The following is a 15,832-nucleotide window of genomic DNA, read 5'->3' on the forward strand; positions in this document are numbered from 1 at the left end:
CAAGTACGCAGCCAGACCAGTGCGCGCGCGTCTTCCTGGGAACAGGAAGGACGAACAGGAAATAATCAAAACAACTAATGTAAAGAGCTGATCGGCATAAATTAAATTAAATTACATTTAAAAGCTATAAATCAAATCAACAATGATCGAAATCGAGGATGTGATCGATCCCACCCCAACCAGTGAAGATTCGAAGAAGATCAGTGCCATCGACAGGGACACCGTGCACAAGATATGCTCCGGTCAAGTGGTGCTAAATTTGGCCACAGCTGTAAAGGAACTGGTCGAGAATGCAATCGATGCCGGCGCAACGGTTGTGGAAGTGAAACTCAAGGAGCAAGGCGCCGATCTGGTAGAGGTATCTGACAATGGCAGTGGGGTTGAGGAGAAGAATTTCGAAGGATTGACGGCCAAGTATCACACTTCCAAGCTGAAGGAATTCTCTGATTTGGCTTGCATCGAAACGTTCGGCTTTCGAGGGGAGGCACTCAGTTCGTTGTGTGCCCTGTCCGATATGGTGGTCGTTACCCGGCACGAGACGGCACCCCATGGAACCAAGCTGGATTTGGATCATCGGGGAGCGATTGTTAAGAGGAGCCCCTGCGCCCGAGCCGTTGGAACGACGGTGTCCTTGTCGAATTTGTTCTCGACACTTCCGGTGCGGAAGAAGGAGTTCCAGAAAAACATCAAACGGGAGTTCATCAGGATGTGTCAGATTCTGCAGGCGTACTGCTTGGTGTCGGTTGGAGTGCGAATCATCTGCAGCAATCAGAACAAGAAGGGGGTCAAAAGTGTCATCATGAGTACGCAGGGAACGGGTTCGGTACTGGACAACATTACAACGGTGTTTGGCTCCAAGCAGGCAACGGAGCTAATCCAGCTGAAGCCAGCCATCAGCAGCAGTGGCAAGATAATGGATTTGAACGAGAGTGACTTTGACGATAGTCTGCCGTTGACACAGGAGGAGGTGGATAAATTTAATCTGTCCAGGTAAATATGAAATGGAACATAGGGTGTGGGTACTATTAACAACAAAATTTTTCTTGTGAAATCACTAGTCAAGTCACTAATTTTATGATTCGCCGTTTCTTATCCATTTCTTTACTATCTGCTACAGGTACACCATAGATGGCTATATTTCCAGTTGTGCACATGGATCAGGTCGATCCTCAAAAGATCGTCAGTTTTTCTTCGTCAACTCGAGGCCATGCGAACCGAAAGCGATCATCAAACTGGTCAACGAAACCTACCACAAGTACAACGTGAACCAGTGTCCGTTCGTGTACCTAAACTTGAAAATGGCCCGCTCGGATGTGGACGTCAATCTTACGCCGGACAAGCGACAGATTCTGGTGAACAATGAGAAAATCCTTCTGCTCGCGTTGAAGAAGTCCCTCATGAAAACCTACGGAACCATTCCGTCGACGTTCAAAATGCAGAATCTGGATGTGAGCGCCACGTCTCGCTTGTTGGACATTTCCGTCAAATCGAAAGACGGTGGAGATGACGAGTCGTTCGAAAACGAAAGCATGGCTGCCCCAAACCCTAAACGACTGCTGGCGGCGTTTAGCCATCGGGGTGCGGCGGCCGGAAAAAGCACCAGTGATGATAGTACACCGGCGAAGGCGGAGAAGCGAAAGCGCGAAGACAACGCGTCCACCCCGAAGATATACGATTTCATAAGTGTGACGCCCAAGGCGTCAGAAACGGACGGGATCGCTAAAAGGGAGCCAGTGGAGGAAGAAGAGTTGGAAACGTTACCGAAAATTGCTCGGAATTCGACGATGATTGAGGAAGATGATATGACTGAGGAGATCACAAGCCGAGTGGTTGCTGACAGCAAGCCATACATTGTGAAGGTTCTTGATCCGCTGGAGATTGCCGGAAGTTCCACTCCGAAAGGTAAGCGTAATAAACTAGCATTCTTTTTCTGTGTTTACGGCATTACGTCTCAAATGGGACAGAATCGGTTTTCACAGTAGCGTTCTACATCCACTCTCCCGCTATTTTCTGAGAGAATCATTTGCAGAATAGCAGTAAAAATATTAGGTACCTATGAGGAATTATGGGGCAAGATGGACACTTGTTTTAAACATTGATTCGCAATATAAACATATTTTCAGCATGGATGATTATTATGAACAATGAAAACAGTTTGTGACAAGCGATCACGTTCTAATTTACAAAGTTTATTTTGAGTATTTGAAAACAGTTTCTTATAATCTTAATACCGCCGTCTGACGACTTCTGGCTGCAAAGATATTGAAAGTTTTCGACCTTTTCCACTGCTACTGTTAAGTTGGCGGTCTTGTTAACGTTGATGGTTAAACACGCCGCAGAGGAGCGTTCGCGGCCACGTTTCCAGTTGGCCATTGGGCTAGTAGGGCAACATCATCGGCCAAGTCGAAGTCATTCAGATGCTCCATAGTAATGTGCTGCCAAATGTAGCTCACGATTCAGTCCATGATCTCGTCAATTACGAAGAGGATCAATAGCGGTGATAGCATAAATCCTTGAGCTGCAAAACGGTGAGTCGATAAGGAGAGCGTCCAACATAGCTCTGGTCCTCGCTAGTTCCTACCTCATGCTTCCACGGGTCAAGCGATGACAAAGACCGCCAGCTTAGAGTTGTGTGCTTTGCTGGTAGTGCAGCATGGGCACTGTTATCCTTCTGACTTCAGCTAGATTAAGGAGGTACGACCCGAGCGTTTGTTCACCAAGGAGGTGCGGCTCAAACAGCGTCTGTTCTGGCATCCAGCGGCTGAATAAGAAACGCTGCACCACGCCCAGCTAGATCCAAGGTGGTAGCCCCATCAGCGTGGTCATCCCAGTGTTGGTTAAGACGATAAACAACTGGCACGATGGCCCTCCGGCGAGACAGGAGTGTTGGTGTAGGCCCAATAAGCCACCCGTAAAAATCCCCATTGCGAATAACATAGGAGAAAATACGACTCGATACAATCGGCAAAGACCCACGCGACGAAATAAGGACTACGATTGGAAACTTGGAACATTTCGCAGGATGTGACAGGATAATCTACGACGAACTACATCCCCGCAACTTCGACATCGTGGCGTTGCAGGAACTTTGTTGGACTGGGCAGAAAGTGTGGAAAAGCGGGCATCGAGCGGCTACCTTCTACCAAAGCTGTGGCACCACCAATGAACTGGGAACAGGTTTTATAGTGTTGGGCAAGATGCGACAACGTGTGATCGGGTGGCAGCCGATCAACGCAAGGATGTGCATGTTGAGAGTTAAGGGCCGTTTCTTCAACTACAGCATCATTAACGTCCACTGCCGACACGAAGGGAGACCTGATGACGAGAAAGAAGCGTTCTACGCGCAGCTAGAGCAAACATACGATGGTTGCTCGCCGAGTGACGTGAACATCGTTGTCGGCGACATGAACGCGCAGGTAGGAAGGGATGAAATGTACTGACCGGTAATCGGGAGGAACAGCCTGCACGCCGTATCGAATGATAACAGCCAGCGATGCGTAAACTTTGCAGCCTCTCGTGGTATGGTACTCCGAAGCACCTTCTCCCCCCGCAAAGATATCCACAAAGCCACCTGGAGATCACCCGACCATCAAACAGAAAACCAAATCGACCACGTTCTAATCGATGGTAAATTCTTCTCGGATATAATCAATGTCCGCACAGACCGCAATGCGAATATAGATTCGGATCACTATAGTCGCTGTATGCATGCGCTCAAAACTTTCGACAGTTATCACCACGCGTCGAAGTCGAACGCCGTGGCTCAACATCGAGCAGCTGCGTAACGTAGAAGTGGCTCAAGACTACGCGCAGCAGTTAGCAGTGGCTTTACCAACGGAAGAGTAGCTTGGCGCAGCTACACTTGAAGATGGCTGGAGGGACATCCGATCCGCCATAGGTAGTACTTTCGTATACTCTTGTTATATTCCGATAACAGAGTCTTCAGATGGGTTGTGGTTGTGATGTTTAAATAAGAACAGCGGACGGCGTGTCCGCACACTATTTTTTGGTTATCAACTGTCTGTCGTTTATTTGCACAAAAGTCTTAAATACTAGCTTACAATTAGTCAGGTAACTGTTTTCATGTTTACGAATAGCGGGTAGCTGTTCGTTCGTGACATTGTAAAAACTGTTTGGGTGTTTGCGAATAGCGGGTAGCTATTCGCTCTTGACATTGGACAAAATGTGATGATGACTGTTTTGGGTAGTTTGGTTTTTTTTTACTTTATGGCGTTATAAACAAAAGGTTTTATAACGGTCGGGTTTTTTGCATCTGTTTACGACCTGGAAATTCCTGACCCTTGTAAGATTTTATTATTCTTTTATTAATGAGCTTATCTATAGTTTTAACATATCCAGTATGCTACACCTCCCCCCTTTAGGAGAATGGTGTAACCATTCGAAAAAAAGAAAATTGAAAATGTGAATAATTTGATGTAATCTATTTGTATATATTTTTTTATGATTTAATTAGTCTATTCTTGTGCACCTTTGATTCTTTATGTGTTACTGTATGCTTTATAATACAATTGGGTTCTTCTGTATTTACAATAACATATGGGCCAATGTAAAATGGATCAAGTTTTTTCCTGTTCTCGTTTGTGATGTAAACTCTATCTCCTGGATTTAATGTAATGGGGTTCACATTTGTGTTTGCTAGTGATTTTCTGCTTTCTTTATTTTTAATCAAATTTTCTCTGGTTATTTTATTGCTGTTTTGGAGTTTAAATTTCAATTCTGCGTCATATCTTTCGAAATCATATATTGGTTCTCTACCTGAGTGCAAATTTTTGGAATCTTGTGGCAATCTTGCCTTTCTGCCGAATACTAGTTCGTAAGGAGTAAAACCATGTTCTGTGTGAGGTGTTGTGTTGAATGTAAATTCATAAAATTTAACCCAATCATCCCAGTCTGTTTGATGAACATTAGTAAAACATCTCAGATATTCGTTTAAACATCTGTGATTTCTCTCTAATGCTCCAATGGACTGTGGGTGATAGGCGGTGGAGAAATTTTGCTTTATCTCTAATAGTTTACAAATCTTTTCCAGAACCTCGTTGTTGTATTCCGATCCTTGGTCGGTTCTGATTTCTAAGAATGTTCCAAAAGTCAATATAAAATTGTAGACCAATGCTCTAGCTAGTACTGCTGCTTCCTTAGTTGGTACTGGAATTAGCACAATGTACTTAGTTAGATTGCATTGTATTGTTAGAATATATCGATTTCCATTATTTGTTCTTGTCAGTGGTCCTGCAGTGTCCACTGAAAGTACTTCAAATGGTCTAGTTGGAGTTGTAGTAACAACTTCGGGTTCCTTAGTGTGTCTCGTTACTTTGTTGATTTAGCATTTTTCGCAATTTCTGACGAAATTGGAGATTAAATTTTTCATGTTTTTAAATTTGTACATTTCCCTAAGTTTTAGATATAGCCTGTGTTGGCCTACATGACCTCCCGTAGGTGTCATGTGATAGTGTGATAAAATTTTCAAAATTTCTTCTTCGTTTTCTATAAACGTCGGAGGCTTATAGATAAATTATCTCGTACGTGGAAATGGCGTTGTTTGCGATTTCCTTTAATGTGTGTAACGAGATGAATTTGAAGATTTCATTATCAATTGATAATGCAAGCTTGTCTCTTTTGTAAAATTTCATAAGTTTCATAATTTCTAGAAGAGCAAACTCTAAAGCTTGACTTCCATTTTCGCGCGTAAATTTCGTTGTAAATTGTTTAAGAATTTTTCTACTGTTGTTATTCAATAATATTATCGTTAATTGATTATGGTGCACCACACAATCAAGTTTTAAAAGTTTTTGAACCTCAGAAGGGTTTTCAGTTTCACGCACAACCAGGTGATCAGTCTGTAATTGTGGTTCGCCTAACCTTCGAGGTATCGCTTTCTCTTGCCCTAAATTTTGTTTCTTTACCATAGATCTAGTATTTACAAATAAAATGGATAATTGCTTAAGTTCTTCGGAATTTCGGACAATTCGTGAAAGTGCATCTGCACCCACGTTTGCTTTCCCAGGAACGAATTCTATATCAAATTCAAATTCCTCTAAATCTAGTCGTATTCTAGTCAGCTTAGATGTTGGTTTTTTCATATTAAATAAATATACTAATGGACGATGGTCTGTACGGACCTTAAATTTACGTCCATATAAATAAGGTCTAAAGTAATCGATCGCCCAATGAATGGCGGTCAATTCCTTTTCTATAATGGGTTTATTCCTTTCGCCTTTTGTAAAACTTTTACTGGCGTAAGCTATGGGCAAATCACCTTCTTCGTAGCGTTGCGAGAGGATTGCTCCGCAAGCCGTATCTGAAGCGTCGGTGGTCACGATAAATTCTTTAGTGAAATCTGGGTATTTTAAAATTTGAGGTGATAATAGATGCATTTTTAGTTTGTTAAATGCTTCATGATGTACTGAATTCCATTCAACTTTTGTGTCTTTTCTCAATAGGTCATTCAGGGGTTTTGCTATGTTCGCAAAATTCGGGACGAATTTGCGGTAATAATGGCAAAATGCTACAAATCGACGAACTTCGTCTGGATTTGTAGGCGTGGGAAAATTTTCCACAGCTTTAAATTTGGAATCATCTGGAAGAATTCCGTTGCTTGTTATTTTATGACCTAGATAAGTCACTTCTACTCGAAAAAAATTGCATTTACTCGGGTTCAACTTAAGGTTGTAATGTCTCAGTCGTTCGAATGTTTTTCTTAAATTTTCAAAATGATGATTGACAGAACATCCTATGACAACGATATCGTCAATATATACAAATGCGCATTCTGGGGTTAAACCTGCCATGGCTATATTCATCATTCTCTGGAAACTGTTTGGGCTTAAATTCAGTCCAAACGGTAACCTTGTAAATTGAAAATGCCCCGAAGCTGATGAAAAAGCTGTATACTTGCGAGAGTCTTCATCCAGTGTTATCTGATGAAACCCTGCCATCAAATCTAGTGTACTGAAATATTTAGCTCTTCCTAATTGATCAAGTATTGTATCAATACGTGGAAGAGGAAATTTGTCTGCTAACACTTTTTTATTCAGCTGTCGGTAATCGACAACCAGTCTCCATTTTTTTGTATCATTGTCCGATTTTTTCGGAACTAATAAAATTGGGGAGTTGTATGATGAAATAGATGGTTCTATTATTTCATCATTCAACACTTTTTTTAATTTGGGCTTCCATTTCGCCATTTTGAGAGTGTATATTTTTGTAATTGGGAATATACACCGGAATTTTGTCGTTAACATGTATACTTTGACTATAAAATTTGTTTGCAGATAGCTTTTCATCGGGTAGACTAAATATGTCTTGGAATTCTGTGATGAGTGATAGGAGATTCTTCTTTGCAAATTGAGGTATTTTGTCGACATTTATTTGTGAGATAATTTCCTGCACGCGATTTGATTTATGCGTGATACTCGACTGATTATTTTCAATGATTACATAATGATTTAGTGGTTCAATTTTTGGTTTAAAGTTTTGTATAAACACTTCTTTCTCGGTCGTGTTAATGAATTTTATGCAAGGTGAGCTTTGAGAAACTAAAGTGCTTCCACAGAAAACTCCAGGGAGTATTTCTTGTGAATGCACTAAAGTGTCTTCTGAAATATTGAAATTTGGAATTTTTCGCACTACTTCACATCTTGCTGGTATCAATATTTTTCCATTGTAGTTATCTTCGATCGGTACTGATATGTCCGTATTTTGAATTTTGAAATTTAGTAACCAATGCTCGTAGTCGATGGTGCATTTGAATGTGGTCAAAAAGTCACGTCCCAGTATTCCATCGGTTGGAATAGGAAAATTAGGCTCTACTAATTGAAAATTATGATTGACTACTAAACCGTTATTAAATTTTAGTGGGGTAATTGCTTCCGCTAGTGTTTCTTTAACACCATCCGTTATTCCAGTTATTCGGTAATTCTTGCTTCTGTCAACTATTTGGTGTGGTAGGAGCTTATCGACCTTTATGATTGATATGTCGGCTCCGCTGTCAATTATAAATGAACATATTGAGTCGGTCATACCAACAAATATGTTGATGAAATTCGCTGCACTTAAATTTAGTGCATATATTATTGTCCCAGATTGGCTTGGGGTGCCAAATTCCCTAAAAAAGAGTTGCCATTTAGAGTTACTGGCTGCACATGTGGTTGCATTATCTGTGCTGGATTCGTAAGCTGTTGTACTAGTTGTGGTTGGTTTGGATTTTCAACCACGTTGGTGGCGTATATGCGGCGGTAGGAGTTTTGACCTCCTCTGCCGCGATTGTTGCGGTTTGTATTAGAGGATCCATAAGATCCATGATTTCCATAGGATCCATGACCTCCATAGGATCCATGATCTCTTTGGTCGCTTCTGCCAGCATTGTCTCTAACTTGATTTTGTTGGCGTCTGAAGTTGTTGTTGCGATAGTCGCGTTGGTTATTGTTGTAGGCATTATTGTAATGTCGGTTCCCGCGGCCTCGATTGGAGCCGAACTGGTTCCGATATGAATTGAAGTTCAAAATTTGTGAATTATTTGTGTTGCTGTTCGCGTTTTCAGCAACTTTCTGAATTGCCTGTTTCACGTCTGTGAAATTTCCGGCTTTCAAAATTATTTTCGTTTCGTGGTTGGTTATTCCAGCAGTTAGCGCTTCTACTCCTGCTTTTGTAGCCATTTTCTTTGCCACATCGTCAGGTACTCCGCTCCCTATGTAAGTCGCTCGGAGCTTACTACAGAGAGTTTCGACGTCATTACAGAAACTGTCTGTATCTCCTTTTTGTTTTGTTGTTTTCAGTTTGGCTAAAACGCTTTCGGGTGTTACTATTTCTTCACACCTTGATTTAACATTGTCAACCAGAGCGTCGATAGTTGCAAAATTTTCAGGTAGGCCTAATCGTGCCTTACCGGTTAATCTGGTACGTAAGAATTTTATCGCTGTTGCTAGATTCGCGTCATCCACCAGTTCCTTCAAAAGATTGGCTGAGTCAATGAAGGTATCCAAACTGCTTGGCGAGCCATCATACGGCTGCACTACGGCGGTGGCTTCTTTTATATCGAACGGCATGGTTGGTTTTAAATTTTGTTTTTTCCACAACAGGGCGCGTTTTGCCAATTGTTGAAATTGGTAATTGGGTGGAACTATCACCGATTTGTTGAGAATTTCAAATGCGTGTTCTCTCTTCCCTTTTAAAGCTTCAAGTTCTATTACTAGGTTATTAAACTCTGCTGTTTCTACCGTATCCCGGCTTGAAATTAGCAAGGTTTTATATTCATATATGCAATCGTTAAAAAGTTTCTGTTTCCGCTTAATAAGTGCGTCGGTTTTAGCTCGATAGATGCTTTTTCGTAAATTGTTGTATTCTTTATCGATTTGAAGTTTGAGTTCTAATAATCGATTCATGTGGAGGAATTTGTTTTACACTCAAGATTTCTCATCGAAAACTATTATTGTCACTCACAAAAAAAAACATTGGTTTTGCACTCAGTTAGGATTCGTTTCTGATTTATTATTGTCATTCGAAAAAAAAACTTTGGGTTTGTACTCAGTTAGATCCAAATTTGTATTATAGCCCACAAAGATGTATATAAGGAAAAATATTGCTAATTGCAGAATATTAATCTAGGTTACTTAACTTGTTGTTGTACACAGTGCTTCGTTGTCTCAGCTTGTCTCACCGTACTTGTTCTCCAGTAGCAGATGTCGGCATAACTTTACTGCATCTCGTCTTCTTGGTTTGATTTGTGATTAGTGATCACAGACATTTGAGCTGCTATTATAACCCTTATGAGTTCTCTGTATGCTTCCTTCCTTTTATGTTGCTTTTGCTTGTGCCATATGACGATGGCTAACACTAATGTTGTAATCACTACCGTTGCGGCAATTATGGTATATAGCCAAGGGTTTGCGTAGTAACCCCTGGCAGCTACGGTGTTGTTAAACGATGCTTCCGTTGTTGATGTCGACGGCGTGGTTGGTACCGTCGTCGTTGTCGTCGTCGTCCGTCTCGACCTGATCCATACGGACCTGGCGGGACCGTTGGAGGTGAGCACACCACGAGGCAACCGTTACGTCATGACCATGATCGATGACCACAGTAAGTACACCATGATCTATCTCCTTAAACACAAATCTGAAGCATTTGAGAAGATACGCGAGTACGTGCACCACGTGCAGAATAAATTCGGACGGAAGCCGAAAGTACTACGATGCGATGGCGGGGGAGAGTACAGTAGCACGCATCTGTTGACGTACTTGAAGGAAAACGGGATAACCTTGCAACAAACGGCTCCCTATAGTCCGCAGCAGAACGGGACTGCTGAGCGGAAGAACCGTTCTCTAATGGAGATGATGCGGTGCCTGTTCTCCGAAGGCCGCATGGACAGAAAATACTGGGGGGAGGCAGTCATGACTGCGAACTATTTGTTGAACCGTCTCCCATCTGCCTCCATTGAACGTACTCCTTTTGAACTGTGGCATGGATCAAAGCCCTCGTATGGTCATTTGCGCGTATTCGGTTCACATGCTTTCGTCCATGTGCCGGACCAAAAGCGCCAGAAGCTGGACAAGAAGGCTGTTCGTTTGATATTCGTGGGATACGAGGAGAACCGGAAGGCCTATCGTTTCCTCGAGGAATCAACGAATCGAATCATCGTGAGCCGAGATGCTGTGTTCCTGGAATCGGAAATGAAGACGCAGGAGGCGGTTCGTGACATCGATGTTTCGGGTCAACGTGGAGTGGTGGTGAATCTCGAAAGTGGTGGTGAATCTCCAAAGAAGGTCGACTGCCAACTTGAGGAGCAGCAGGAACAGGGCGGTGCTGGACATGAATTTCCTGATGTGAATGATGGTTACGAAAATGCAGCGTTGCCTGAAATGAACGAAAGTGATTATGATAGTGCTTCTGAAATGCTGGGTGATTCAAACAGTGAATCGTTGTTCAGAGGATTTCCGGAGGAAGAGTGTCGGCGACGATCGAATCGTACGACGAAAGGAGTTCCGCCGAAAAGATTCGGCGAACAAGCAAAGGTTGTTCGAGCAGAGGATGAACCCGAACCCAGGAATTTGAGAGAGGTGAAAATGTCGCAGAACTCAGGAGCTTGGCAAGCCGCTATGAAATCGGAACTGAAAAGTCATTTTGAAAATGGAACGTGGGAGCTAGTGCCATTGCCCGTAGGCCGGAAGGCAGTCGGAAGTCGATGGGTTTTTAAGTTGAAGAAGGATGCAGCAGGGAACGTGATCAGACATAAAGCGAGACTTGTAGCACAGGGCTACTCTCAGCAGTATGAAATTGATTTCGATGAGGTGTTTGCTCCAGTAACAAACCAAACGACGTTCCGTGCACTTCTTGCTATAGCCAGTCGGGAAGGAATCGTTTTGAAGCATCTGGACGTCAAAACAGCTTACCTCCATGGTGAGCTTGAGGAAGAAGTATACATGCGACAACCGCCGGGATTCGAGGAACCTGGACGAGAACATCTTGTGTGCCGACTGAGAAAAAGCATATACGGCCTCAAGCAGTCGGCAAGGTGTTGGAACCGCAAGTTGCATGAGGCCTTGACTAGGATGAAATTCCAGCAGAGTCAATCGGATCCCTGCCTCTACACTAAAATCGTTGACGGAAACATGGTGTACGTTTTAATCTATGTTGACGACATAGTGGTGGGCTGCAAGAACGAGTCTGAATCCATAAAAGTGTATGAGTATCTGAAGAAAACATTCGATATTGCATTCCTTGGAGACCTCACTTATTCCTTGGGGATGCAGATCGACAGAAAAGATGGAAAGTATAGTCTCAGTCTAAGTGGCTATATTGACCATGTGGCAAATCGTTTTGGGATGAAGGATTCGAAACCGGCGAAGACACCTATGGACAGTGGTTATTTGAAGTTGACTGACTATGGAAAACCGTTAGAAGACTCCACTGTGTACCGTAGCTTGATAGGAGCTTTGCTGTATATCGCTGTACACGCCAGACCTGACATCTCCGTAAGTACATCCATATTGGGACGCAGAGTAAGTTGTCCATCAGATACCGATTGGACCGCAGCAAAAAGAATTGTCCGCTACCTGCTAGGAACGAGAGATTGGAAACTGGAATTCACCGGAACAGAAGAGGGCCTTCTTGGATTTTGTGATGCTGATTGGGCAGGCGATCAGGAATCTCGGAAGTCTACTACCGGCTACTGTTTCCTATTGGCAGGAGCAGCTATATCTTGGGTTAGTCGTCGGCAACCATCAGTGACTCTATCGTCAATGGAGGCCGAGTAAATATATGGCACTGAGTGAAGCGTGCCAAGAAGTAATATGGCTACGAAGGCTGTTACTCGAAATGGGATGCGCGCAGAAGAAGCCAACTTTGATCAACGAGGACAATCAGAGTTGTATTGCATTTGTTCGTTCAGAAAGGTCAACCAAGAGATCGAAACACATTGAAACCCGTGAACATTTTGTCAAGGATTTGTGCCAACGAAACGAACTCCAGCTAGTATATTGTCCTACAGAAGAAATGACGGCGGATATCTTAACGAAGCCACTATGCGTCGTGAAGCAACGAAAGTTCGCCAGCAAGATCGGTATGAGTGTTACTCACTGAGGAGGAGTGTTGGTGCAAGCAGTGAGCACCCCTCGTCGACCGCATCCAATGAACTGAAACGGGAGCAAAGCAGCGCAGCCAACATAACAAAACGAGAGAGGAAGTAACTCGCATCACCGCCGACGCGACGCGAGTACAGTTTTGAGTTTTTTCATTCGTGAACTAAAGTTCGAAGTGTTAACATCGTTTCGCTTAAATAAAGTTATCGTTTTCTTTGAAACTCTGTTTTCCGATTAATTCTCGATTGACGGCCACCTAATCAACACTTCCGGCCCCTGACCTCCAAGAGATTGAGGAGGGGGTTGGCCGGTTGAAAAACAACAAAGCCGCTGGAGCAGATCAACTACCAAGCGAGCTTTTAAAATACGGTGGAGAAGCACTGCACAGTGGGAAAAAATAGGCATAAAACGCGAATAAATTCAATATCGCTGCTCGGAGTGGATGGATTTGAATGAATTTTTGACACAAGCTGCAAAAATCTCTACAGTTTCAGATAAGAAGGGTGTCATTCGCCGCACGTTGCTGGAAATCAGTGTATTGAGCTCGTTTTACCCCACTCTCTCTCAAACACATCTTTTTGAGTAAATTCTCATCTATTCCCGACTGGCGCGCAAAATAAATGACTCATTTAACTCATATCTGTGTAAAAACTTCCATAGTATCGGCAATTTGACATAAGGTTGGTCCTGCTCTTATCAATTTCGTTCCACTCCGGGTGGAGATGCATGAGAAATTCTAAAGAAATAGGGGTCATCGGGGTTAACTGAAGATATTTTAATTTTTGAGGCCGTGCGGTGAGCCAAAACAGCTCCATTCGATACTACGGAAGTTTTTACACAAGCACGAATTAAATAAATCATGCATTTTACACTTAACGATTTTTCTAAAAAGGTAAAAATGAGAGAGAGTGAGGTAAAACGGGCCCTGTATACTGATTTCAAGCATCGAGCGGCGAATGACACTCTTCTTTTCTGAAACTGTAGAGATTTTTGCAGCTTGTGTCAAACTGACCCGAAATCCAAATTTTCATGAATTTTGGTGTCCGGGAACCTATTTAAAAATCAATTTAAAGTTTGTATGGGAGCGATTTGTCGAATCACCCCTCATCGCAGTTTGTACTGGGCGGAGCTGTCAAACAGTTGCCCAGCTGTCAAAAGGTGATTTCAAAAAATCTCTTTGGAATTGATTTAAGGTACCAAAACAATGTTCTAAAAATCTGAAAAAGTCATAGTGACTCAGAAAAAGGTGCTCTTTTGTATAAAACCAAAAAATCAATACATTTTTCATAATTTAAAAACCCAATTCCAGAAAATATTATTTTATTTCCGTTTCATTAAAACAATCTCGGAAGGGACCATAATGAGTTAACTTACCTTTCCACGCAAGTTATCAACAACAACGATCAGCCGGTGAGCGAGCGTCGATGTTTGTTTTGGTCGCAGACAACCCAGGTAACCACTAAGCATTTGAATAAGCCGTGTATCAGCCCGTATTACGCATTTAAACTGCTTGCTGCCCTACATAAGCAGTTCGAATGCATAGCTGCCTTGTATGCTAACTCAAAAGCTGCTCAAAAGCTTTCGGCTGTTAATTAGCATTTCAACTGCTTGAAGTGGTTTCACTTGGGAGCATGCAGAATGCTTTTCAACTGCTCTTAAAATGCTTGGAGCAAAAAGGTTGGGAGATATGTTACGCATTTGGCAACACATTTTATCTCTTTCTTACAGAGCCTATGCTTCTGTTTACAAATTTGTGCATCTTATTTGTTTCTTCATTTTCCCCTACTCATCCAAAAGCACAAAAAACATTACTGCAGCTGGATTCGATTGGGAACTTGTCCATCAAAAAATCACCAATTATTAATCATTTCGTCGGAAAATATGTGCCGAGTAGGTGGATGCTTTGGTGGATCATAGGATTGTTTGAAAGAGGGAAGAAACAATCATATTCCACAGATATTTATAAGAAGGGATCGCAATGCTAGGGTAATTGTTCCCATCGTTGTGGTAGTACCTAATGTTGCGGTAGTGACAATTGAGCACTTTTTCGACTGAAATGTTACCAAAAGGCATTTTTAATAGATGTATTATGCTTAAATTATGAGATTGCACCATTTGTGTGCTTAAGATTTGCCCAAAAAACCTATTTAAAAAAATATTTTCCTTAAATTTTTTGCTGCTGTGTTCCTATTGTTGCGGTAGTGTTCCTAATGTTGCGGTATCCCATATGATTTCAATGGGATACCGCAACAATAGGAACCAAAATTAAAGTTTACCTCCATAATAGGAACAGTGTGCCTAATGTTGTGGTAAGCGATTTATGATCGAAAACAGAAAGAAACGATAGTTTTTATATTTTTCCAAGCAAATTTGGATAGAAAACTACCAACTAACGTTTTGCAACTTTTCATTAGATGGTACGATCATTGTTCTTAAAATGAATTTACCTTAATACCACAACGATGGGCACACTTACCCTATATCACAATGAAATATCTCAATGAAAGCAAGTTTTGGATGTTGAATCTGAAGCTGCTATCGAATCATTCTTTATATTGGCGATTAAATCAACGCACGCCACCGGGACAGCTTTAGCATCGTGGATCAGGAGCAACAGAATCCGAAGCAGATATGATTAATCAATCACCGGAGCGTAAGTTCAAATCTACATCACTACAAAAATCAGCAAAAAAGTACCACCTAGCACCGACTGGAATATGGAAGGACGATGAAGCGGGGAAGCAGGCTGAGAGAACGAGAAGCAGACGTCAATCTATTTTTGTTTTTTTTTTGCTCTACGAGGCGTTACGCTTCTTTGACATTTCGTCACGACGTTCCTGAAGGGATAGCACTAAGACAGCCCGTTATTTTGCCAAAACCTGCTGTGAGGTAGCACTATAGGCGCATATACGGCTAAATAGCATTGAACGTCTTGTCGTAAAGGCTACTATAATGCTGAAGGAATGCTATTTTAAATGCTTACTGGTTACTTGGGAATGGAAACGTGCTGCGTATAGCTTTGGCGCGCTACGACGTCGTCTGCTTTCTTGCTCCTGATTGGCTGCGCGCAACTGGAGTGGAGCTGCGCGTAACTGCCCGGCGCGCAAATTGCGCAACGAAAGAAAAACTATACAAAATAATCGCAATATTGTGTCAGTCCAATTTGGGGTGCAGTCAGCAATACTCATTATGAAACATGTGGAAACGGAACAGATTAAATTGCCGGTATCCTTAAAACT

The 15,832-nt window shown here is 42.2% G+C and overlaps 1 protein-coding gene across 1 annotated transcript in view; it reads left to right on the forward strand.

Annotated features, from left to right (window-relative positions):
• The window catches only part of LOC109403658 (mismatch repair endonuclease PMS2), a 20,165-nt gene continuing 4,333 nt past the window's right edge, over positions 1–15,832 (forward strand). Inside the window, exons 1-2 of the mRNA XM_019676477.3 lie at positions 1–990; positions 1,118–1,902. Of these exons, the coding sequence (XP_019532022.3) occupies positions 143–990; positions 1,118–1,902 (1,633 nt within the window). The 5' untranslated portion in view covers positions 1–142. The remainder of the gene's footprint in view (positions 991–1,117; positions 1,903–15,832) is intronic.

The sequence above is a fragment of the Aedes albopictus genome, chromosome 2 (assembly GCF_035046485.1).
Source record: "Aedes albopictus strain Foshan chromosome 2, AalbF5, whole genome shotgun sequence".
Taxonomy (NCBI): Eukaryota; Metazoa; Arthropoda; class Insecta; order Diptera; family Culicidae; genus Aedes; species Aedes albopictus.